The sequence below is a fragment of the Telopea speciosissima genome, chromosome 10 (genome assembly GCF_018873765.1).
Source record: "Telopea speciosissima isolate NSW1024214 ecotype Mountain lineage chromosome 10, Tspe_v1, whole genome shotgun sequence".
Classification (NCBI taxonomy): Eukaryota; Viridiplantae; Streptophyta; class Magnoliopsida; order Proteales; family Proteaceae; genus Telopea; species Telopea speciosissima.
The window spans coordinates 53,299,270-53,324,406 of record NC_057925.1 but is presented as its reverse complement, the minus strand read 5'-3'; the positions used below and the strand labels follow the sequence as shown (position 1 = coordinate 53,324,406).

At 38.4% G+C, this 25,137-nt stretch overlaps 1 protein-coding gene and 1 long non-coding RNA gene across 2 annotated transcripts in view; one reads left to right on the top strand and one right to left on the bottom strand.

Moving 5' to 3' along the window:
- Window positions 1-1,673: 1,673 nt before the first annotated feature.
- On the bottom strand, window positions 1,674-13,762 carry LOC122642145 (stAR-related lipid transfer protein 7, mitochondrial-like). The gene is made up of 6 exons (XM_043835563.1): window positions 13,277-13,762; window positions 8,229-8,394; window positions 7,573-7,749; window positions 7,376-7,459; window positions 2,366-2,447; window positions 1,674-2,184 (listed from the first exon to the last, which is right to left on the bottom strand). Exons 1-6 carry the CDS (start codon window positions 13,648-13,650, stop codon window positions 1,745-1,747), a joined length of 1,323 nt encoding a protein of 440 aa, XP_043691498.1. The 5' UTR covers window positions 13,651-13,762; the 3' UTR covers window positions 1,674-1,744.
- The window catches only part of LOC122642147, a 20,613-nt gene continuing 9,234 nt past the window's right edge, over window positions 13,759-25,137 (top strand). Inside the window, exon 1 of the long non-coding RNA XR_006330018.1 lies at window positions 13,759-13,769. This is a non-coding gene — a long non-coding RNA (uncharacterized LOC122642147). The remainder of the gene's footprint in view (window positions 13,770-25,137) is intronic.

The window sequence follows — 25,137 nt, the reverse complement described above, 5'->3', positions numbered from 1 at the left end:
TATAGACGATAGGACATGTATAAATTTACTGTTAAAAGAACTCAGTCTATGCTGTTCAGTCAGCAATAGAGTGACAAATGATCATATATTTTAAGCCAAATATCAGGAAGATTACTGTTATCCCAAAGGGTTCAAATGTTCATTTGCCATGGATTGGCTGGTTTATATCTGATCTCTCAAGAGAGTCCCTTAATCTGCCAATTTTGCCATGATTCAACTGGATCTGTAGAACACAATTTTTCAGTTGCAGCTATTCAAAGGCCTTACAATTTTATTTGTTTGTTTGCAGCCCTCAACATCTTAATTGATTATATGAGCTTGAGCATTTGGTTCCGGCAATGACGGGTTTGATCTTGCAAGCTATGCTGATTCCGGCAATGACGGGTTTGACATTATAAGCTTCCAACCTCTCAGCAAAATTTTGAGAGATAATAGTTAACTTGGAAGTCAGACATCATTCAATCAATGTAATATTGTGTTTGTATAAATGGTTGGCTGCTTTATTATGTATGGATTCACACCTTTGTTCAAAACATATCAACCAGAATGCTTGACTCTTTTTTTTTAGCACAGTAGTGGGAAGCAGTTCCTTAGACAAACATGGATCTAAGCATATGGTAATCTTGATCTAACCATTCATTGAAATTTCCACATTTTAAATGATAAGAATTAGAGCACAGTTGCCAGGAATTGGTGTGCGGTACCGAAAAATAGTTATGGGTACTGTTTATTTGGTATTCTATTCGGTTCACTTATCCCAAATTTTAGATTTAGTTTTCTCAATGTTTCAGAGGATCTTCACAAATCTAATAATCTTATTATTGTGATGGTTCAGAGCAGCAGTTCTTTTGGGGTTCTCCTGACCCAAGTTTCAGGTTTAGGTTTAATTGTTTAAGGTTGGGGATTCATCAGTTTAAGGTTTCGGGATCATGAGTCGAGGTTAACAATGGTTTCAAGGTTTTGGATCTAAGATGTTATGATATCGTAGCTATTTCATGGCAAAACTGCGGCAATTTCGTTAAAGAAGGAGATGTGTTTTTGATATTAAACGAAAGCAGCCAAGGATTAGTTAGAGATTGAAGTAATGCATCAATTTATTTAAGGCTTTCCGGCCTATGGGTTGAGGCTAGAAGAAATAAAGAGACTTTCTCCTAATGGAAGTAAACCATTATAATGTTCTCACAGAAAGAGAAAATAAACCACATAAAGAATCAATTTTATGTGGGCAGATCTCCCTTAAAAATGACCAATATAAGAGATTAAATATCAACAATATACCCTTATCCCAACTAAATGGGGTTGACTACATAGATCCTTGCTCTCCAATCGGCTCTATCCGAAATCATACAAGATACAAGACCTAAGGTATGGATGTCTTTCCTCACTTTTTCTAGGGTTATTTTAGGCCTGCCCCTGGTTCTTTTAGTTCATTTAATTTGAATCAAATCACTCTTTCGTATTAGAGCATCCCAAGGCCTCCGTTGAACATGACCATGCCACTTCAAACAACTCTCTCATAACTTATCATGTATCGAAACTACTCCCAACCCAGCTCGAATATGGTCATTCCCTATATATCCTTCGTAGGTTTGGCACATCCATCTCAACATCCTCATCTCCATACACTAAGTTTATCTATATGACGCTTTTTAACTACCCAACATTCTGCACCATATAAGAAATTAATTATGACTCAAAAATACAATATCCTTCCCCTCGTACAAATATAATAGTAAAAGTGAATTCACTTCCGTGCAAGCCGCCGTGCTGCTCCAAATAACAAAGCTTTTCTGATTGCACCGGAATGAAACCCACATACCACAGCCACAGTTCCACCCAAAACTATCCATTTCCAATCTATACCATGATCTCTCTTTTGTTGCAAATCCATAGTGTCATCATCCTTCACTTCTTCACCACTAGATGCTAGAGCTAAAGAATTGTTGCTAACTTCAATGGGAATCTTTATGGTGATCTGTGCCATCAATGCGCATCTGGAGAGTGGTACTTCCGATTTCCTCGCAAGCTGATAAGCTCTCATGCCAGAATGTAATTTCTTGACAGTTCCCCACATTCCATGACGAATACCCAGCTTTGCCACATCCTTTGGGATCCCCATGTCTTCGTAATGTACAAGGGTCACCTCACATGCTGATAATTGTCCATCCCCCTTCCGAGATTCCACTGCATTTGTTATAGTACAATCAACAGAAATCCACCAACTTTTTATTCTTCTTACACCCCCTCCCCCCCCCCCCCCCACACACACACAAAAAAAAAAAAGAAAAAAAGACAAGTTTCCCTCCAAACGAATATTGCTAGAGGAAGAAATGCAAAAAATAAAACTATTTGTAATGACACTTACCAGCCTTGATGATCCAGCTAGAGAAATAAAGCTCGACACGCCGTGGCTTGTCACGCTTGGGTAAACTGGAATATTGCACACCCTGCAAAAATTGTGGGTTAGAATATACACTAGAAGCTTTTTTGAATTGCTAACTAGGAAACCCTTGAACCTGCCTGGTTTTACAGTTTAGGCCCAAGGGAAAACCCCGATTACTAGAAGCTTATTTTAAAAATTGCAGAGAATGTCCATAAATTGTGATTTTGTATCTCCTTGTAAAAAGTTTGAGACAGAAGCATGTATAGAGCGTCAAGACCCAGTCATAAATATGTTCAAGGATCAAGGAACATCAAGCGAACTGAGAATGAGTTGATAACAAGACAGGAGAAACAAAATAAGGAAAAAACCAAGAAAGTATGGTTTATTCACATGGACAAAAAAAAATTTCCCTTTCCTTTTTGTTGCTGACCACCTGTGCGGGGAGGGGGGGAGATGGAAAAAGACCCAAGAAACCTAGCCTCAGATTGCGTTCTTCTATTGTACCCACCTAGAAGTTCAAGTCCCAACCTTAGTTAATAAATACGCATATAATACGTGTATCCAAATGTTTGATTCAAAAAAATGTTTTTTTACGACTTCTTCATACATACTGAAAAAATTGTGTATTTAATGAAACCACGTATTGAACACGTTTGATACGTATAAAACATATAATTCATATACTTCGTTTAAAAACGGCACCAACACTCTCTCTTAGATCTAAATCCCCACCCCAACATCTCCTTTGGGAATCCATCACCGACACTGCTGCAGAATTCCAAGGTTAAGAATAATGAGGGAGATGGCATCCATGGTGATCAACAGAACATAAATTAGGGATTAGAGAGAGTTCATGATCGAAGAGATGCAACAACAAGAAGAGCAAGGTTCGCTAGAATCCCAGATAACAGAGGAGGAACATCCTCAGCAAAACGGGCCAGGAGAGAGCACATCGGCATCAGCTGAAAATCAAGAAACTCGGTTGCAGCAGCAGCATCAGAGTGAAAGTGAAAACAGAAACATAGAATGTGGGAATCAAGAATCACAGCAGAGCATTATTGAAAGCAACACAACTAAGAATCAAGAACCTCAGCAGCAACAGAGCGAGAGCGAAAAGCCGAAACCAAAAACCTCAGTAGCAGTGACAAAGCGAAGTCGTGATAATGGAGACTATAGACCTACTACAAACAAAATTGATAATGGAGAGAACAGTTCTACATCCTGCGAGTGAGAGAGAGAGAGGAGAATACTTTAACAAAATGTAAAAAGCAGTGATAGAAAAGTGATAATGGATGGAGTCTTTGGCGGTGATAGTGAGGGAGTCTTTGGTGGTGGATGGAATTCCTTTGGGATCCACTCCCATGTGTGATTGTGCATAACATTCTTCCTATGATATCATTATTTTACCTTCGGATTGATATCAATGATCACAATATACTATTTTAATAGCTTTTGACTTGAAATCCCAACTACATGTGTGATGCAAAGGTTCTTTTGAACCATTTTGTCTTAATAATTCAACTACATGTGATATTATAACGGTGGCTCTCTACTCCCTCAATACTTGCTTCTTATTTTTCCTTCACCCTTCATCTGTCTGTGAGCTGTGAGCAAAGCTTGCTAAGGGCACGTTAAAGGCAACGGAAATGCCCTTCTCGTCGATCTGTGAGTGGAAGCTTAGCCAGCCCGTCCACCTGTGGACTGAGAACGGCTAACTTGACTCTTTACTGAACTGCTTGTGGACAAGAAGGCACGAAAGCCCCAAGGGAAAGGCTTTTGAGTACAGGTGTAAAGAAGATAGCACTCCATTCCACAGCAGGACTTGGTAGTCATTGATAGTCCTTGATTCCTTCACTAACCCGAGCAAACCACCTTCCTTCAACACCCCTTGCTGCTCTTGCTACACCATCTGTTGCCCGCTGCTTGGCTTGCTCTCTGGCTATCGGGCTATGCTTTCCGTGCAGAAGCCAATTAATATATATATATATATATTAATAATATGTATATTAGCTCCAGAGGAACCAAATTAAACATGTATCATATTATTGCCGTACGCATTTTATAGTGCCGGATTTTTAATAAGTATTATTACCATCTAGTCCGTCTAATACCCGTATGTATCTGTTCCCATTTTATTGCCGTACCCGAACTCACTAACTATGGTCCCAACCAGCAAGTATGACGTCCTGAGAGTTTTGGCAATGCAAAAAGCCTCGACTAATCCCAGCTGGTATTTACTCGCACACACCATCTAGGAAATACATTCAACATTATCTTCTTCATTGCTTAAGATACTTGGGAGAGGCTCCCGTTGAGAGGACCCAGAAGGGGCTTCACCATGTTCATGCATCACCCTCCATATGATCCCTGTCCTATTATTGCTACTGCCTTCCCAAGTTTTAACTTCCTTCAGCATCTCACCTTAAAAACCCATGCATGACAAGGAGTGGTAAGTGGGTGCAGGAGTATAGATAGAGGGGCAATATATGGAGGAAATTGTAGACTAGGGTTTACAATATGTAAATCCTATGTGATCAGGGTGAATGGGTATGAAGGCAAGGAAAAAGTGGGGTGGCAAACTTTTAAAACTACAAAGAAGAGAAAATCTGTTTACATTTAAAATTAATATGTTAATACTTGAGAGAGAGTGAGTGAGTGAGTTTGTCCCTTTCTAACACACAAAAAGAGAGATTCCATGTCTTTTCCTTACAAAAGTGAATGGAATTTTTTAAAGGATAAAAGGGCGTACCCACTGCACCAGGCTCCCACCACTGCTAGGCCTGGAACAAAAGAAACATTTATACTTAAGGGAGAGAGTGTGTCTCTCTTCAACCAAGAAAAAGTGGGAGACAAAACCAAGTACTGCTCCATAATTTGGTTCCACACAGATCCCCACCATATACATCACCCCCAGAACAGTTCAAAGACCCAAGGGTAAGCCTTAGGTTTAGAGGGTAAAAAGCTCTAGCTCAGAAAAGTTGAGAAAAACAATCTGCCTGTGACAATACATGAAGAAATAGTGCCAGCCAAGTGATAGATAAATAATGTAATTGACTGGAGACAAAGCCAAGAAGATATGTTTGCTTGGAAGATTCAAGGCTAGAATTTATGGCCAAGCTGCCATTTGCATTCTAAAATCAAACCAAAGTGGGGAAATTTCTAGAAAAATAATGCAGCACAAGTCCTTTCTTAAATCTATTCTCTCCCTCTTTTGGGGCAATCTCTCAACCTCTTCTTTGATGTCCCCTCCCTTTGAATTGCAAAATCCTCATGTCACTGACCAATATATGTCTCTATGAGTGCATGTAAGTCGATCTATGCTCCAAAGAATGAAAGCTAAGTAGTATGTTGATCCATGCTCCAAAGAATGAAAGCTAAGTAGCTTGACAATTAATTTCTACCATGAAACTATGACCTTTACAAAATTATATTGGTCAGGTTTGCTCAAGGTTATGTGTTAGAGACTGATCAGGTTAGTGTGCCTGGTTTGAGGCTCCGGTTGGGGTTAAGGGTTGGTGTATAAACCCAAGCAATGTAGAAACTTTTAGTTGTTTGTAAATAAGCTGATCAACATGAGTCATTGATAACTGGGGAGGGGGGGAGAGGGTTGATGGATTTCTAAAAGCCTAAGGTTACTGGGTTCAGAAATCCAATGAAACCAGAATCGTAGTTACAGGTTTAGAAACCAGATTTCAAGAGAAATTTGATAACTAAGAATCAGAAACTCAGATGGACTTAAAATTCTGGTTGAAGGTCAAAAGTACGGCCAAGAATAAATTCTCAAAAAATGAATCTGATCCAATGGTCTAATCTAGAGTCATAAGGTTATCCTACAAGGTATATGATTCTTTAAAACAAAATTTCAGAAGTGACTATCGATGGCAGATCTTTTGGGGTTCGAACTAGCAATTAAAGAGTATTAAAACACAAACAGATTTCAAAAATAATATAAGAACACAAACAGTGGACGAGCCTTGGCACAACGGTTAAGTTGTGCTTGCAACCTGTTGGTTGCATGTTCGAAACTTGGAAACAGCCTCTCCTGCGAAGCAGGGGGAAAGGCTGCGTACATTTCCCCCTCCTATACCCTGCAGTAGTAGGAGTCTCATGCACTGGGACGCTCTACTAAGTTGAACCAGAAATCAAATCTGTTCTTAAAATAGAGTAGAATTAGAAATCCAACTTGCAGTAGGACTCAAAGCAACCAGCACAAAAATCAAAATTTTAAATCATGGGGGTGTTTAAAATACTATCCGTAGAGAACTAAAATTCCAGCAAGTAGGTATGCATAAGAACAGAATAGAGACTTAAAAAGACTAACCTGGTTTGATAGCGGATAAAATGAAAAAAGGGAAGAAAGATAGATGGCTATGTACCAAACATCTCACCTGGAACCAGACTGAAATCCCATCGGCCCTACCTTAGCATCTCACCAAGGGTGCACTGCATCTCACAACACCATTCTGAATCTCACAGAACATTGGAGCAAAACCAAGCTTTCTTCAATATTTGCCTTACATTCTTTAATAGAAACTAAAAGTGTACTTACAATAGGAAAGGAAAGTGTACTTGGAAAAGGAAACTTTTATCCATAATAGGAATAGATGTCCTGTGTATAACTAAAATTCTATTGTAACTAGTTAGAATAGTCCAACATTATTAAAACTCTATCCAAAGTAGGAATAAGAGTTCAGTTCAGGCAAGACTCTTTCCTATCCTTAACAACCAAGGAAATAGCTTTTTTTTTAACCATATAAAGTAAATCCCATACTCTTACCTCCTATCCCATAATTTAGGCCCATTAAAGTGGCCTATTACAAAGAGAACCCATTGGACTAAAGCCCAACAGATATATATATATATATAACCCATCCCAAGGCCTATTTCCACTAAAATAAGCCCAATGATGTCCTTATCTGCTTCAAGGCCTCAAGGGTACTATAAGCTAATACCAACTGAATAGTAGAATTAAAGATTTGGCTCAGCTGATACCTTTGTAACACAATAATAAGTCTTTCTGGATTCCCATATTCTTCGACCAATGATATATTCTCGATCACTGCAGAAAAAAGGGAACTGCAGATCACAGATGATCAAATCAAGACATCAGTCCAGATGGTGTAGGAATAAGAGAACAGGACTAAGAAGACATCAATGGCGTAGATCAAGAGTTCCTATATTCCACAAACCTTTTTTATCCAGTGGACAGTCATTCTTCCTGTGTGAGGGCACTCCTCCAATATTTTTAAGTATGAAAGCATAGGATCCCATTTAGGTCGAAACTCATCATCCCAGAAGAAATCTCTAACCAGCTCAGGAGTTGCATCTTCAAAAACAGTTCTGCTCCGCAAAATGGTTGGGCCTGTCTGAAAGCAGTATCCATTGTCAGATACCGAGACAGATTATCGACAAACTCCAACAACAATAAGAGGGAAGACTAAAAAGGAGTTAAGGTCCATTAGGTCCTAATGGAAAGTTGAAGTTCTGATTTCTGAAAAGTTGAACACATAGGATACACAACCAGAAAATAGGAATATAAGGTACAAAATTCTTCACGATAATAAACAGACACTAAAGTAGGGGGTGAAAATCTTCCAGAAAGTGGCAGAATGGTCAGCTAAACTGCTTATTTTGTGATGACCAAAATAAAATGAAGACTACAAGAAAGAAATAGTACCAAATGTGCTATGCACTATGTGTGCAAAATAACAGACAAAGATATGACCTATGTGCATCAACAGAACACAACACAATATTCACACAAAGCTAACAGCTAACAAAACCAATATTTTTCAGATGCACCTTATAGCATGACAAAAAGAAATACAAAGAGACCAGAATCTACCTCAGGGTCATGACGCCAAGCATGGTATTGCATGTTTGGAGTGGAGCGCTCCATCATACTTTGCCATGAAATATCTCCATCCCTTCCTTCTACAAGGTATAATAGATGCTGTAAATCCTTTTCAGTGACAATGTCCTGCTCTCGCTCCGGAGCTTCACTGGTAAGGCTGCAAAAGTAAACAATCATAACAATAACTTATTACTTGTCCATGAATAACAAACTAATGAGTCATTTAAAAAAAATTGTATTCAAGCCTGACAACATGAATAATCAATTGCCATGGACCAACATGGGCAAACCATGACATTTCTATCAAGGACATCTTAAACATGATGGGTACTGACCCAATAAAAGCTCATTCCTCCACCTTCCCGAATGGATAATAGAATAGATACAATTACACAAAGATAAATTTCTCCAAGTGCTGCCCTCTTCTCCCATGGAGAGAAATATGCCAACACTGTAAGAAATAAATGATAGCCTTAGGGATTACCAACTTCAGACTATACATGTTCACAAAATGACATCAAAATTTCCAGGTAGAATCATAATGAATGAAAATGTGATTCACTGATTCTCCTGCCACTTTCACACATTAGGCATACATGAGGGAGATATACTATTTTTATGCCTCCTCAAGAAAGTGCCATAAGTTCTCCCAACCACTCTTCAAAGAATTTTGTGGGGAATGAACAATTTAACAGTACTATCAGCAAAAATTTCAAAGACAATCTGCTACTCTACTTGAATTAAGTATCCAGACCTTTTATCTTACTTATCTTGTTTGTCATGGTAGATAAATGATAAAGTAAGGATGTGATGCCATTTTATATAGCTCCAACTACCAAGTGCCAATGAATAAGTTGAAAACAAGTGGGAATGCCCAACCTTTTTTTACCACAATGTGAACTAATTAGGGAACCTGTTTCAAAGGAAACTCCTGGCTGGCAATGACCAACTTTTCTGAGCACAATCTGCACTAATTAGGGTATCCCTGATTTAAAGAAAACTCATTGGTCAACCAAAAAGAGGTCTTGTTATCTATTTCTACTCACATTCCCAACATCATACTAAATGAAAGGAATAAGGAGCAGAAGAATAAGACTATATCTTCCAAAGGCAAGGTCATCCAAGCAACCATACAAGAATCCAACCACTAGATGGAGGCCATAATGGCTTCTATTATTGAATGACACACTTTCAGGCCCCAGATAATTAACCAAAAAGGGTGAAATTCCTCTTTTTCATTCTATCAGAACATCAGAAACCATTTATTTGGTTTTCACCCGATTGACGAGATGATATTCTTGTGATGTTGCTCCCATGAAAAATTCATTTGTATTTACAGATTAAGTTCTGGCTGTTTTACATAAAATATTATACATAGTATTTAAAATTGGGCCAGTTTAGTAATGGTTTGGGTTGGGCCTTAGTTTTTGGTCTTTATTATTGTAATGGGCTGAAATATAAAGACCACAAGTGGGGGGTCTAAAAGGGTGCAAGAAACTTAATATTTTATTAGTGGATCCCATTGCTAGAATCTAAGCTTAGGAAGTTTAGTTTTAGCTGTGTCCTAGAACCCTATTGTTAGTAATATAGAAGAGTTAGAGTCCTTATTTTAGCAACATTAGGTCAAGAGTCCTAGTTAGGAAAATATCTTGTTTCTTGGTTATTTTTTCCTTTTTCGATATGTAACCAACCCCACCCAACCCCCGAAGATGGATTTTTGGAATGGATTTGATTTGAAATTTTAAGTTTAGAAACTGCGCAGCTGGCTAGTTTTCTCTCTCTCACAATTTGGGTATCTTCCCCGTCTCCTCTCTCAGTAAGTTGTATTTCCCTCTTTTTTCTTTAATTGATTCCTGATTTCAGTCCCTATTTTCTCTCTCCTATAACCAGGACATCTTGTCTTCTCCCTCTCCACCTTCCATTGAAAGCTAAAATCCTGATTTTAAATCTTAGATTCTTCTTCCCTATTTTCTCTCCTCCATAACACCCATCAAGTCTTTCTCTCAATCTACCTCATCGATTTAATATTTAAGCTATTTTATTTCTATGAATTTTACCTTGGAAGTTAATTACTGAAATCTTAAAATTATTTTTTAAATTCTAACCATTAGATCTAGGATCAGATCTGGCCATATCAACCGTCAGATTGGAATCTTTTTCCCACCCATCTTTTAGTTGGCCCATCACTTGCAGATCCATCTAACCAATCTGCATCAATCTTCTTCATAATTTTTTTATTGTTACAATTATATTATCATTTTGCACTTGTCTGAAGTAGTATTTTTATATACAACAACAACAAACTCAGCCTTATCCCAACTTAATGGGGTCGGCTACATGGATCCAAACAAAACAAAGCAGAGAAAACTGAGGCCAAAACAAAAAAGGAAAATGAAGAGATAAGAAAAGAGATGGGAAATGAAAGATGAAAGTAAGAGGAAAGAGGTATAGCCCAGCAAGTAAGGAGAACTCAGCTAAATGGGGTCTGCTACTTGGATCCTCGCCCTCCAATAAGCTCTATCCGAGGTCATACTTGGTACAAGACCTAGACTATGTATGTCCTTCTTCACAACTTCTCCTATGGTCATTTTAGGCCTGCCCCTAACTCTTTTAGCTCCTTCAATTGGGATCATATCACTCCTCCTTACTAGGGGGGGGCATCCCAAGTTATCCGTTGAACATGACCATACCACCTCAAACGACTCTCTCGGAGCTTGTCATTGAATGGCGCAACTCCCAAGTCAGCTCTAATACGATCATTCTTTACTTTATCCTTCCTAGCTTTTCCGCACATCCATCTTAACATCCTCATCTCTACTACACTACACATAGCTTCCCAATATGACACTTCTTAACTGCCCAACATTCTGCCCCATACATCATAGCCAGTAGTACAACAATCCTATAGAACTTTCTTTTAAGCTTTTAAGGAATACATTGGCCAAACAGCACTCCGGACGCGCCAATCCACTTCATCCATCCCACTTTAATCCTCTGTGAAACATCATCCTCTATGTCACCTTCTTTATTTATGATTGAACCCAGATATCTAAGTAGTCACTTTGAGGTATCTCTCTTTCCTCAATTCGCATCATGTCAATAACCATCATAGTATGACTAAAATTACACATCATATACTCTGTCTTTGTTCTACTAATCTTAAAGCCTCTAATTCCTCATATTAGGCACAATGGATAGCTGGAGCACAACAAAAAAAACATAAGGTAATAAACTTTCAAAGCGAAGAGAGAGCACGGATTTGTTGAACTTAAAAGAAAAAAAAAAAAAAAAAAAAAAACTTCATTAATTAAGTATTAATTAAGAGAGAGCATGGAATAGTTGGGCTGAGATTGAATCCAGGGATCATTTGTTCTTCTAGTGCTCTTTCACGTCCCACATTTAGAAGGAGATTCGGGCTTGTTCTCTTCACCGGCGCCTTGCTCTGAATGTGATTATGGAGGCTGAATGGGTTGCGAGAAATTTTGGAGGGGATTCCATTGGTGCAATTGCTAAGTTTGGCTTTTGCACTACTACCGACCATATTTGGCAATAGACAAATTGCAGGATCTTTTGCAATAAGACTCGAACCAGACCATGATCTTAGATATCATCTCAGATGTGAAGGACCGGTGCAGTGACATGGCACTCAAAGGCCAGGACTCAGGGAGAAACAACTATTTGGTATGTAACGAAAGATAATAACCAGAATCTGAAGAAGAAGGAGAAGAGATGGGAGAGAAAGGGGAACTGTCTAGAGAAGTAAAAGTTGATTCTAGCAGTCTCCCCCCCCCCCCCCAAAAAGCCTTTATTTATATCTGAAAGAGTACATAGCAACAGACTCCTATCTGTAATAGGAATCAGAAATAGAAACTAGTTACAACTCAAATAGACTAACTTAGCGAACACTCCTAAACACACTAGGACTCCAAGACACCAAGCCACAATAGAAGGGAAAACCCCCTATATCGTGTTACAATAATTAACACTTCCCCCTCAAGCAAAGCATTTTTTTCAAACTTATTCTTAAATTTATCAAATTGAGAATACACCATATCAACATAATTAAGCTTAGGGAAAAAGTTTCTCACTACGCCAATGTACTATCGCCCTCTCAATGGGTTTTTTTATTATTTTCTTTCTCTTGCCTTGACCATGTGGGTCCCATGTAGATGATACTGAGCTCTGCGCTGCCATTGGTGTGACATGGGAGATTTCCCCCCACAATGGCATCGTGGGGACGCCCCTCCCTTAAGATTATCATGCTAGCTTTACTCTTCCATCCAAATACAGAATGATCGTCTTCTTAGATCTGACTTACAAAGTTATTGCCAGCTCCTATATGGCTATACATAGCAACCTTAATTGCAACTCTCTAAAATATATCTAATTTGATGTTATAAAGCAAAAAGAACCAGGTCCTGCACATCTACACAACCAGTAGTCCGTAAAATCACACCTAAGTAATTAAAGTAAAATTTCAAGACTTCATGAACGACTTCCAGTTCTCACAAGAGAATCCCATTAGGTTAGACAATCTAACAATTATACATATTGAGCCTTCTCAGTTCAATATTTCCATTTTAGATTGTCAGCTTTCTGCCATTCTACAAAATTGAGAATTATCAGCATAATACATCACCTAAACAGGTATCCAACAAGCCATATTAAGTAACTTGGCTTCGATTTGAACTACTATTCAATAGTGCATCTCACCAGAGCTAAGACCCCAATTCTCAATCATTTCTAGACAAACTCAATGCACCCTAAACTCTGTAAAAGAATTCACTACGTTCAACAGTTACACCTTTATTGCCCACATAATAGTCGCTGCCTTCAAAGACGACCAAGAACTACTGATCTATGTAAACGTGGCAACGATTCTTAGTGTGCTTTCGAATTTGGAGACACAACACAACAACAAACAAAGAGCACTAAAAGATTCAAAAATTTTATCTTAAGTCCCACATTTAAAAGTCTTAGCAACAAACTTCAATTAGATAGAAATTTTGATTAAAAGAAGAACACAAACCAAAACTTACTCAACACTACTACTACGCTCGCTCTGCATCACCGTTCCCGCTGACGAGTCAGATACGATGGAATTTTCACCCTTCCCTTTGAAATTGAACCAAAGCCTACGAGCGACCGAGAATGCAGAGAGTGCTGTGAAAGTGAGCCAGAGACGACGAGCTCCAAAACCCGGCGGAACGGTCCAAAGAAACCGAAATTTGCTTCGGAGGCCGAAGAGGACAAGACCAGTCCACCGAGGCCTCCATGACCATCCAATCACTAATCCGATCATCACAGCAACCCAAATAGGAACTACGCAAACCAAAATGTCGACAAATGTTTCAACCACCGCTGGTTTCTTCAAGAACTCGATGGGATTGAAATTGCAGTGAAATTGGTCCATTTTTTACGGCTTAGAAATTGAAACAAGGAAGAATAATTATAAAACCCTAGAGAAAAATGTATGAAGTAATCGAACTACATGGATCCCTGATCTCTCTGAGAGAGAGGAAGGGAGAGATCGTCAAACGTTAAAGGGTTAGGTTCCTGAACGGAGAACCCACCTGCTACCTGAGAGAGGAGTAGGCCGAAAGAGACCAGAAAAATAACGGCACTTTATTTTTTCTTCTCTCTCTCCATGGAATTGTGACGTGGCAGGTGTCTTGTAGTTGAAAAAGGAGTTAATTAATTAATTAATTAATTAATCATTAAAAGGTGTATTACCAAAAAAAAAAAAAAAGGATTAAAAGGTAGAGGGATCACCGGCATGTATTTGACATCTTTTGTGCCCGGCCAATGGGTGCGTGTACAAGAACTTTGATAGATAGACTCACATGTAAATGGATATTCGAAAATTCGTATTTGATTTGCATCTATATTGTTTAGGGGTATCATATTCGCCTTATACGGTCAAGTATTGTCTGGATCTAATCACATCCAATCTATATTCAATCAATTTACATCTTTAAAGGAGAGAGACTCAGGTGCTCACATGGTCGAGAGCATGATTCGTAATCTCAAATCGCATCAGTATCAATAGAGGCCGAACTCAAATTTTGACCAATACCAATTCGATGGTACAATCAAAGGCTAAAAAGGTAATAAAAACTGTTTTTTGTTAAAAAATAGGGGTAAATCCATCCGATCTGGCCCAATTCAAATCGATCCGAATCGGTATCAGGCATGATCGATTTTGAGATTACGAACAATGGTAGAGAGGATATATATAATGGTTGGGAGAAGAGAGAGAGAGAGAGAGAGTATATTATTTTCTTTTGTAATTAATATGTGGGCAAGAGATCTCTACTTGGTCACATGGTCGTCTAGGTCAATGGGTGAGCACGTCTAGGTATCTACCCAGGGGACAGAGACGTCATCTAACGATACCTTGTGAGAGGGCGTAGAAAACACCACCAAGTAGAGATCTTTTTCCCTTAATTTGTGGATACTTGTAGATTGTTTCTAATTGCAATAACGATTGGAGGATGGAATTTTCATGCCCCTTTAGTCTAAACACAAACAGTATGTATTAGAGGTACACGTTTGGCCTGACGAGTGTAAACCTTAGACCACCTTAACCATATCTTAAATTTCAAGGCCTAGAATGAGACAGGGTTGGGATTTCTAGGCCTAGGTTTAGATTGGGTCATCCTAGGATGAGGTATTGGGTCGAGCCTACCTTAGTCTGGCCGAACATGCCCTACCTTAAATGTGTGAAATATAAAGGCAATGGATCAAGTATTGTAATTTATATATGATTTAAGGGCAAGAGATCACAGCTTGGTCATGTAGCCCTTGCATCAATGTTGGGGCCAATAAGAGTATGTGCACGAGTATCAACATGGATGAGATTTATATTTCCACAGGGGTGGAACGATAACTTTGCACATTCCTGAGTTTGGGCGTTGGAACTACATGAGTACACGCTCAAGGCCTAGAATGAACTAGGGTTGAGATTTCTAAGTCTAGGTTTAGATTGGGTCAGCCTAGGCTGAGGTCTTGGGTTGAGCCTAGCCTAGTCTGGCCCTACCTTAAATGTGTGAAATATAAGGGTCATGAAGGCCATGGATCAAGTATGGTAATTTATATATAATTTAAAGGCAAGACATCAAAGATTGGTCGTGTAGACCCTGCATTAGTGTGGGGGTCAATAAGAGCACGTGCACTAGCATCAACATAGATGAAATTTTTTATTTCCACATGGATGGAATGGTAATTTTGCATGTTTTTGAGTTTGGGTGTGTAAGCGCAGGAGACAGCTTATATTAAATGTAGACATCTTTAGTTTTTTTTTTTTTTTTTTTAAATAAAAATAACATGAAAATGATAAAAACATGGCTAAGCCCAGCCCCCGCCTTGAGAGTTGTAGAGCCGGGCCTGGGCTAAGCCCTGAGGAGCATGGGCAGGTTTGAGTTTTTGAAAACCCAGCCCTACTCAGCCTTATTGCATCCCTAGGTCGTGGAAGAGGGTAAATGGTAAGGCTTTCTTTGGGATCTTTTTTTTTCCTTTTTTCACACGGAATATCACATATTTTTTATATGGGAGAATGGTCTTTGTGCCGCAGCGCAGACTGCACCAGGCACATGGGCCTACCACTCAGAGGGGCAGGGTGGTCATTGCACCCACCCCTTGTACCTGGCGCAGCCTGTGCTGCAGCACAGAGTACAGTGCCCCTTTTTATATTGGTCGAACCCCTTTATTTTGTCTCATTTTTTAAACATCACATGTAATGTTTTTTCTTTAATTTAGGTTTCCTCAAGCCATGGTGACGGAGGAATTTCTTCATCCATGGCTATCAGTGGTCTTGGATGGGTGCCAGGAACGCATTTTGAATCTCCAACAAATAGTAGGGGAGAGTAATAATAACCCTAGAAGTTGGGTGATTCCTTGTCCATTGGACAACTTTCTCGTATAAGATCTCTTATTTCATTTTTATTTATAAGGGAAGGTAGATTTGTATCCATCATGACATTTATATTTTCCCAGCCTCCACTAAAAAAATGGGAAAATAACAAGGTTTTTTTTGTTTAAACACACCAAATTGGTATCCCTGGTATTCGCTCTAAGTTTTTTTTATTATTATTTGTTATTGTAGATACCTCATTTTTGTCACCCCAGAAGACGAGCAAGACGATGATGATCGGGGATCTCCATGGATGTGGGTTTAGGCTTTGTTGAGCAGCTTTACCCTCTTAGACCTTTAAAATGATATATTTCACAACTCAGGCTAGAGGGACGACAATTCGCTACAGCGTGCAGGGGAATCTGTTTTTTTGCAATTACAGCGTCCTTCCTCAATTCCTTTCGATTTTTGGATGCCTTAGGTCATGGGAAAGAGGGATCTTTATCGTCTCCATTTATCTGCTCCTCCATGTCCTCCATTACATCTCATAAGGGGAGGAAATGACCATCCTACCCCCTGCCCGAACACACTGCCCGGGTGGGGTCCACTCTCAATAAATATTTGAGTAGCTATGGCCAAACAAAAATCAAGCCCTTCAAATAAGGGTATCCGACCAAAGTTTTGCCAACTTAAGTAAGGTTTAATCCAAGAAAAAAATTTCTTGAAATCCAAGTGACAATTTTGTATTGAAATAAAAACTCAAAGGAACAAATTTGAGTTCAATCAGAGCTTTAAAAGTCAAAAAAAGGGCAAAAAATATGAATAACACGAACTTTGGTTTGGGCCAAGAATCGATGTTCAATGAACTTGGCCCGACGTTGAGTGGGTATCGACCAAAGCCCGCTTGACGTCGAGTAAGGCCCATTAGGTTCGGGCCTGGGTTGATCAAGTCGAACTGAGTTAATTATTTTAAACATTTACTATAAAATCTTTAAAATTTCATAATTTTTAAATCGTAAGTTCAAATTGAGTGATTCAAAAACCTTTTTACAAAACTTTCTTCTTTTTTTTTTGTAAAAACTTTCTAAATAATATCAATGTTGTATAAATACGATACCAATTTAAACAGAAATATTTTGCAAAAATTTATATGAAAATGGGTCTCATATGGATAAAAACAACACAATCAGAAATTTTGGATGAAATTTAAGTTCGTTGACCTAGTTTTGAATAGGTCAACATTTTTAGAGGAATGTCGGTGTGCCACAATTTAAGTACAAGAAACACGATATATATATATATATAGAGAGAGAGAGAGAGAGAGAGAGAGACTTCTCTTTAGGGCTGCAACAAGGTCGGGTTGTGCTAGGCCTTTTAAAACCCCAGCCCAATCTTGAGTCCCCTTAGCAAGGCCTCGGCCTTTACTCAGGGACAGAAAAATCCAACCTTGACCTACCCTCAGGGTAGGGTCGGGTCAGGCTGATCTTAATTGGCCCTGACAATGAGGGGGTGGGAGAGGGAGATGCAAGGGTTGGCTAGGCTGGGAAGAAGCAGAAGAAATTTATGATCTGGTTGGTATTCTGAAATCCCAGATCGAGGTGGCTCTAGAGGAAGAAGAAAGAAGAAAGAATAGGAAGAAGAAGAAGATAGCATCAAGTTGGGCCAAGCTTGGCTCAACCTAAGGCCTCAACCCTGGCCCGGCCCAGCCCAGCCCTAACTCAAAGCCAGAGATTCCCAAATCCCAACCCTGACCTGCCCTCAGAGCCAGGGTATCTCAACCCAGGCCTTGTTCGGGCTTGGGCCGTCAAGACCAAACTTGCACCCCTACTCTTTTCCTCTCCAGACAATCACGTAACAGGACAGGAGAAAAGAAGTTGTATGACTCACGAGTAAAGAACAAAGTCACACTCACCCACCACTACCTCTCTCTTCCCTTTATATAGAAATAAAGTATGAAGAAGACTGAAGTAGACTTATAACACAATTTGAAGACTATAAAGCCTATGAGAAAGAGACATGAAGCTAAAAACATCTTGGGAGCTGCACCATTGTAAAGTAAAGTGTGTGTGTGTATATATGTATGTTCATGTATGTATGTCGTCACATCTTGTTGATAATTTTTGGACATGGTTTGAGGAATGAATCGGAATCTGTCATTCGAATCGGTACAAAGTGACAGATTCGTGTTCGAATTTCTATGGTTCAAATCGATTCCATCCAATTCTCGATCGATTCCAATTGAATCAGAATTCGCGAACACCAATCCCAAAATCGATTCTGCTTACTTGAACCATGCTTCCAGAGAACCAAACAGCAAGAACAAATAAAATCATGTATATTTGTGTAAAACTGATGAAGCTTGTTTTCTTCTCTAGTTTTTTGAGTTTGGAAAGGAGAGTCTTGGAGGATATGGTGCACCATTTTAGGGAAAAAGATTTATGTGCATGAGTCTATCTCTCTCCTCCCATGTGAAAAGACATCTCTGGCCCCCTGTTTTAAGGAGGAGAGAGATAGACACATGGGAGTGCTGGCATAGGCCTCACTCCCGTGCAGAAAACTGCTTCCCACCATTTTATTAAATGATGTGTTAGATTTTTGGTGTTGAGCTTGGATTGAGGCATAATGCAACCATATGATCTTTATTGGCAAAAACATATAAGAAATGAGTTTGATTCTCAAAGAACTTCTAGAAACCCAAAAGACAAGAGGGGACCAAAATCCCCTAGGAACTTGTTTATTATGGAGCAGTGGAGAGATCACCCCATTTGGATTTGTAGCTTGTAGCTTTGCTTTCTTCTCTCCTTTTGTCTTTGTGATTCATCCTCATTTTGGATCTCTCCCTTGGTGTTGCTTGCCACTTTGCCCTGTGCCCTTTAGGGTTGTATTGATTTGAGGTCACTCTATATTGTTTTTTCTTTCTTTTCAATAAAGTTGATTTAACGGGAGGGAGGGAGAGAGAGAGAGAGAGTGTGTGTGTGTCTGCCAAAAGGGAGTTGTCACTTGTCAAGGGAGGTAGAACAAAAATTAAGGAGAAGGTTTTGTATTCTGGCGGTTCATATATCCAAGCTATGGTTAGGTGCCTACTTCTGTCACGTGATAATTCGGATTAGATTGAAACTTTGTAAATAAGTAAGTAGACCCAACGTTTCTTGGTCATATGTTAAGTAAGTTCTATTCTAAATGGAGTTGGTCACGTCACAAAAAATGTAGGAATTTAACATAAGATTCATAAGATTATGGGAGTGCATGGACATACATGGGAGAATATGTTAATATAAAAAAATAAATGATTTAATTTGGATATGAAATTTGATATGTGATCTATCTAGAATCTAGACTGACCATTTCTTTAGTATCCAACGATCCTTCCACATACTGTAATTAGGTGTGAACCCCCCCCCTCTACCTAGTCTTCGAACCTCAGGAAAAAAATAATTCCTAAAAAATAATATAAAATTTTCAAAAGAGGAGCCCACCTTGTAGACATGAATTCCTCATCTCCTTTTTGATGAAATGTCTAGGAAAGCAGCATATATCTCCTTTTTGATGAAATTGTCTAGGAAAGCAGCATAACCACTACTTTATTTAGGCTCCAAACAAGGAGAAGCTGGAGCAAGGACTTTTGAAAAGGAAATGACTATATATTGTTTTTAAGTCTAAACATACATACATGCACACACACATTCTCTCTCTCTCTCTCTCTCTCTCTCACAAACAAAATTCAGATTAATGACAACTTGTTAAAGGGGTATATGATAATGACCAGATGAATAGTAGATAGTCAAAAAGTAATTGAAAGGCTAACAGAATAGGAACAGGATCGCCTCCAGAGAGCCCAGAGCCCAGGGTGCTGTTAGGGGGCATCCAACAGTTGAGTTGTGTCACACACATCTCAATGCATGCCTAGAAATATGTGCAGCACAGTCCAACGACTAGCAGCACCCTGGATGTGCTGGGCTCCCGAAAGATGAGCTAAACTCAACAAAGAATACTTTATAGTATATATATGAAAAACCCTCTCAAGAGATCAACCATCGGCATCAAGGTAGTTGTTGAAATGGCCCATCTGCAACTTGCAAGTTGCAAGGGGTCTAGTAAGGATTAGTAGCCATCATTACATGGATCCTACCTAAGAGGAGATCTAATCCAAAAGTTAATCTCATTATAACATTCTCCAAGGATCGAACCAACCTAACCAACCGACATGTTACACCATGTACATAGCTCAATTATTATTGGTTTATCCCTGTCGGTACCTAATGCTACTTATGTTTACTCTTGATTATAAATATCATGGATTAATTATTTTTCTATTTTTCATCTTTTTTTTTATAGGTAATATCAAATTTAACAAAAAGAAAAGGTGGATCTTGGTGCAATGGTAAGGTTGCTCTATTGTGACCAAGTGATCATAGGTTTGAGTCTGATTTTTCATAGAGGCTGCGTTTTAATTTTTTTTACCAAATTTATTGCAAATATGGAAAATATGTTTACAGTCGCTTTCATGCTTCCACGGTGAGATGAGATCTGCTTCACTATCAATGGAGAATATGTTTTCAATCGCTCTTCCTCACACCTCTCTCAGATTGATTTATAGACAGTTTACCAAAATACCCATATAGCCCTAAAAAATATTCTTGAAGGCAAACTCAGATTGGTTTATATGTAGTTTACCAAAATACCCATATAGCCTTAAAAAAATTCTCAAAGACTATTTCTCGAGGCCTACCGCCCCTGAACACTTGCGTGGACCCACTAGTAACAAAGATTAACGCACAAGGTGGGTGATTCCTATGGGACTTTGGTCTCTAGGACTCCCTACTGACCATCCGTTGAACCGGAGAAGCAACTAGTTTGGTTGATTAAGCACTTCAGCCATCAAATCGGGCCCTTAGTACAATACCACCCGGGTCAACCAGTTCAAATTATCTCTTGCATAGATCCCTCTCCAAAACTATGTAGCAGGAGTGGGTGAAAGAACCTACATCCCAAATCAAATGGTTCTCTTTAACACCCAAACCCCCCCCCCCTTCAAAAAGGGTGGAGGGGATTTTTTCTCTACGGATGATTCCTGAATTTCACCCACCACTATGTTCTCATTGTTTTTCTAAAAGTCTCATCCAAACATCAGAACCCATGAGTGAAGAGATTCTCTCTTCATCATGAACGATTGCGACGAAAAATATAAACAAAAAGATAAATTATGGAAACAAAACCAGATTTTGATTATTATTGAAGTGAACCACACTATATATCATGAGTAACCAATCATGCACAATAGTTTAAATCTTTAAAATTAAACAAAAGGGGATTAGAGAAAAGATGGTGTTTTCTTTGCAATGCCGTGTGATGCGATGCCCAACAAAATCTGTCTTTTGAATAGACTTTTGAATGCTTTTCTGTATATCCTTCTTGGTCAAGTCAAAAAGTAATAAAATTATTTTGGGTAATCCATTTTTTTATTTTGAGAAGGAATTCGAGCTTTCTTTTGAGGATTGCTTTTTTGTCATATATACTCTCAATCGTTATCTTATTTTTCTTAATTTAGGCGATCCATCTTTTGACTGTTCTACTCTAAAGAAGGACCACTTCAAGAACAGCTTACTTTTGATTGTCTCATCTTCAAGGTTTTAAGAATCAGGATTGATTTTAGGGTTTGGTTCTTGGAGATTGATTTGTGTCATGTCTTTGATACTAGAGTTGTCTCGTCTTGGCTTTGATATTACTTGCTGAGGATTTTTATAAAACACATCCTTAAAAGTTAGCTGTTAAGGAGAATGTGCCCAAGTACTTTAAATATGTCTATATTGGACTACTCACATCCGATGTGAAATTATTACTATAACTTTTCGGATGGAACCTCAACATCCATCAACTATAATTATTATTATATTGTCGAAGTCTACAGGATCGAAGAACCAGAATACCACCCTGTGGGAAAGATTAGATGGTAAACAAGCAAAGAGAACTAATTCTTATAGTCCTTAACATAATTAGGAGGTACATGGATAAAAGTAATAATAAAACAGTCATTAATTTAAGTATTTATACAGTCAATTTGAAAATAAACTAAGGCTGACTGGCTATTGGGATTAATGCTATTAATCTTTGGGATTCATACAACTGTGGTGATAATAAATTCTCATGACCTTTTATTTTTTAATTCATTTGACTTTAGTCTGATGATAAGTCTTTTTAATTTTTTTGGAAAAAAGAACTTTGTCCAGGAGTGTGGTCTACGCCAACATTCTCATGAGTCTCTCTCTCCTCACTGTATGAAAAGACATCTCCACTCCCTTATTTTGAGGAGAAGAGAGATAAACACATGAGAGTATTGCGTAGGGGCCACACTCCCGGACAGAAAACTACTTCTCTTTTTTCTAATAAATAATGATGCTTTATTAAAGGTAGGAAGAAAAATAGAACAACACAACCTACACCAAAGGCCAAGGATTTAGGCTAAACAGCTGGACAGCTAGGGCTCTAGAGTACTAAGTTCACCGTTAGAACAAGTCAACAAGATATTTGTGGGAGCACAAGGCTGCCAAGTAAGAGATGTTCAAAAGAAGAAAACTAAGACATTGAACAAAATGTCTCTTTTGTAGAAAACAAGAACCTATGATACAGAAAACCAATTCAAATCACAAACAACATTCACAAATAAAGTGGAACATAAAGATTTTTGTGATTTGGCAAGATTACCTAAGTCCACAATGAAATGAGATTTGTTTTAGGGAGAATGTTTTTTGTGCCGCAGCACAGGCTGCTCTCAGGCACATGGGCTTGCCACTTTGGGGGGTAGGGTGGTCATTGTGTCCACCCCCATATGCATGGGCACAGCATGCGCTATGGCACAGAGAACAACGCCCCTTTGTTTTATTATCAATGGAGAATAGGGTCATAGCCCCTCGTCTTCACTCTCTCAATTAATTTCAGAGAAAAAATCCTCGCTACAAATTTATAGCAAATCCTATACAAGAAATTTACCAAAATATCCATATAATCCTAAAGAGTGCAGGCCTAATTGGTGCAATGGTAAAGGTTGCTCCTTTATGACCAAGTGGTCATGGGTTCGAATATGAAAACAGCCTTTCTGTGAAAGCAGCGATAAATTTACATACATTATGACCCTCCCCTAAACCCCACAGTGGCGGGAGCCTTACACACTAGGTACACCCTTTTACCCGTATAACCCTAAAAAAAGTATTCATCCTCTTAACAACCCTTCAAAATCAGCCCACTTTTGCAAGCGAAGAAATACCAGCCATCGTACCCTTCAACTCTCTCAAAACCACAAACTCTCATTCTTATCTTTTTACAAGGCAAAACTAACCCTAGATTGATGCATGGAAAAGTGGGCACAACATATGAAACAAGGAATCAGACAAGAGTCTGGTAGGTGACCCTCCCCTTTTTGTTCTTAGATCTTTCTAATTTTTTCCACTCTTTTATCTTTGTTCCAATGTCTTATCAAACCCAACAAGTACATTGATCCCAATTTTTGCTCCATATTATGTATTTCTACTGTGGTAACAGAGTCTCAGTTTGTCCACAACAAAGGTTACCCAATAATATCATTATCAAAGTTTGATACTTACTGGATACAAGTATCTATCAAGTTTTGTTTGGTCATGTGGATCTGACCCACATAGGTATCAAAAAGTTTGGTAGATATATATGGACTAAGGAGATGTTATCATTACAGTCTTAATGTAGAAGAAAAAAAAAATTAAAGAAAAGAAGGTGAATTCAAAGCTCACCTTTAATGTTAACAATAAAGTGAAAGCTTCTTCAATTCCCTTAATATTCTTTGTAGCTCTCTGCAAGCAAAACCCAATTCCAATTCCCAACAAATAAACAAACACCTGAAAAGATGTAAAGGAAGAAAGAATAAAACTTGATTTTAGAGTCTTATGTTCACACTTAACAAACACTGTCATTTTGTCAAACACATTTGGTAAGAACAAAGAAAAGAGATTATAGTAGACTAATTCATACCCATTTGAGAAAGAACCTCTACTTTGATCATCTTCATCATCTCCGGCATATCTTTCCGTCGACGGACGAACTCTCCGATTAATTCATCGAAAACGAAGATCTTCAAGTTGGGGGGAATGAAGCCTGGTCCGAAATCATTCAGTTTGATGTTAATGTTCTTCATATATGAATGGTTTCGAACCAGACAACATTCCCCTCAACTTGTGAGAGAGAAAGAGAGATGGAGAGACAGAGAGAGAGAGAGAGAGATTTTGATTTGGTCATGCATTATTATTTTCATGGGTCCTTATATACGTGAAGATGAGATCAGATTCTTTCATGACATGGAGTCCACTTTGTACACCAGTCCCTTCCATGCTTTTCACACTCTAAGGATGAAATTAACATAAATAGGCTTGGCTTAGCTTATGGAGGATAGAAGGGTAGGGAAAAGTCTTAAAGGGAAATTAATATAAGAATAGAATTAATAGTTTGGTTAAGAAGACTTTTTGTCATTAATAATAAATGGGATCTCAATAATAGTAAGGATTGATGCCATTTTGAGGTCAACCCAAGGACTTCTTTTGTTTTAAACAAACTAATTAGAAACCTAAAGAATTTTCCTAAACCTGCCCTGTACTCCTTTTTTATGGTAACTTAGAGGAGCTATTTAGTCTAAGATGGACCCTGCAAATGAATTACATCTTTATTAATATTACTCTAATGATACTCTTAATTAATTTTTAAATTTGATTATTCTAGAGCATATTAATCTTTGAAGGGTCTGACTTATCTAAGGAAAGGATATCTCTTTTGTTTACCACTTGGGAAAAGAGAATATGGGGATATGAGGAACCTTCATCAATGGAGCATTAACCAACATAGTGTGACTCCAAGCTTAAATGGCAAGGAAAACAGGTTGTCCTTGTTAAAAGCTTTGAGAGGGCCAACAAAAAATAAAGAAGAAAGTGTAATTGGAGAATGGAAAAAAGTAGAAACTTAAGTTGAATGTCACTATTGATATTGGAGTTTCTTATGCATTACTAATTTTGCTTGATTCATTAAGTACTC

Coding starts and splice junctions, on each gene's coding strand:
- LOC122642145 (XM_043835563.1), bottom strand. CDS start 13,650: ATGGACCAATTTCACTGCAATTTCAATCCCATCGAGTTCTTGAAGAAA. Junction 8,395..13,276: donor GAGCGTAGTAGTAGTGTTGA/GTAAGTTTTGGT, acceptor TTACTTTTGCAG/CCTTACCAGTGAAGCTCCGG. Junction 2,448..7,375: donor CTTATTATTGTGTTACAAAG/GTATCAGCTGAG, acceptor CAATTTTTGCAG/GGTGTGCAATATTCCAGTTT.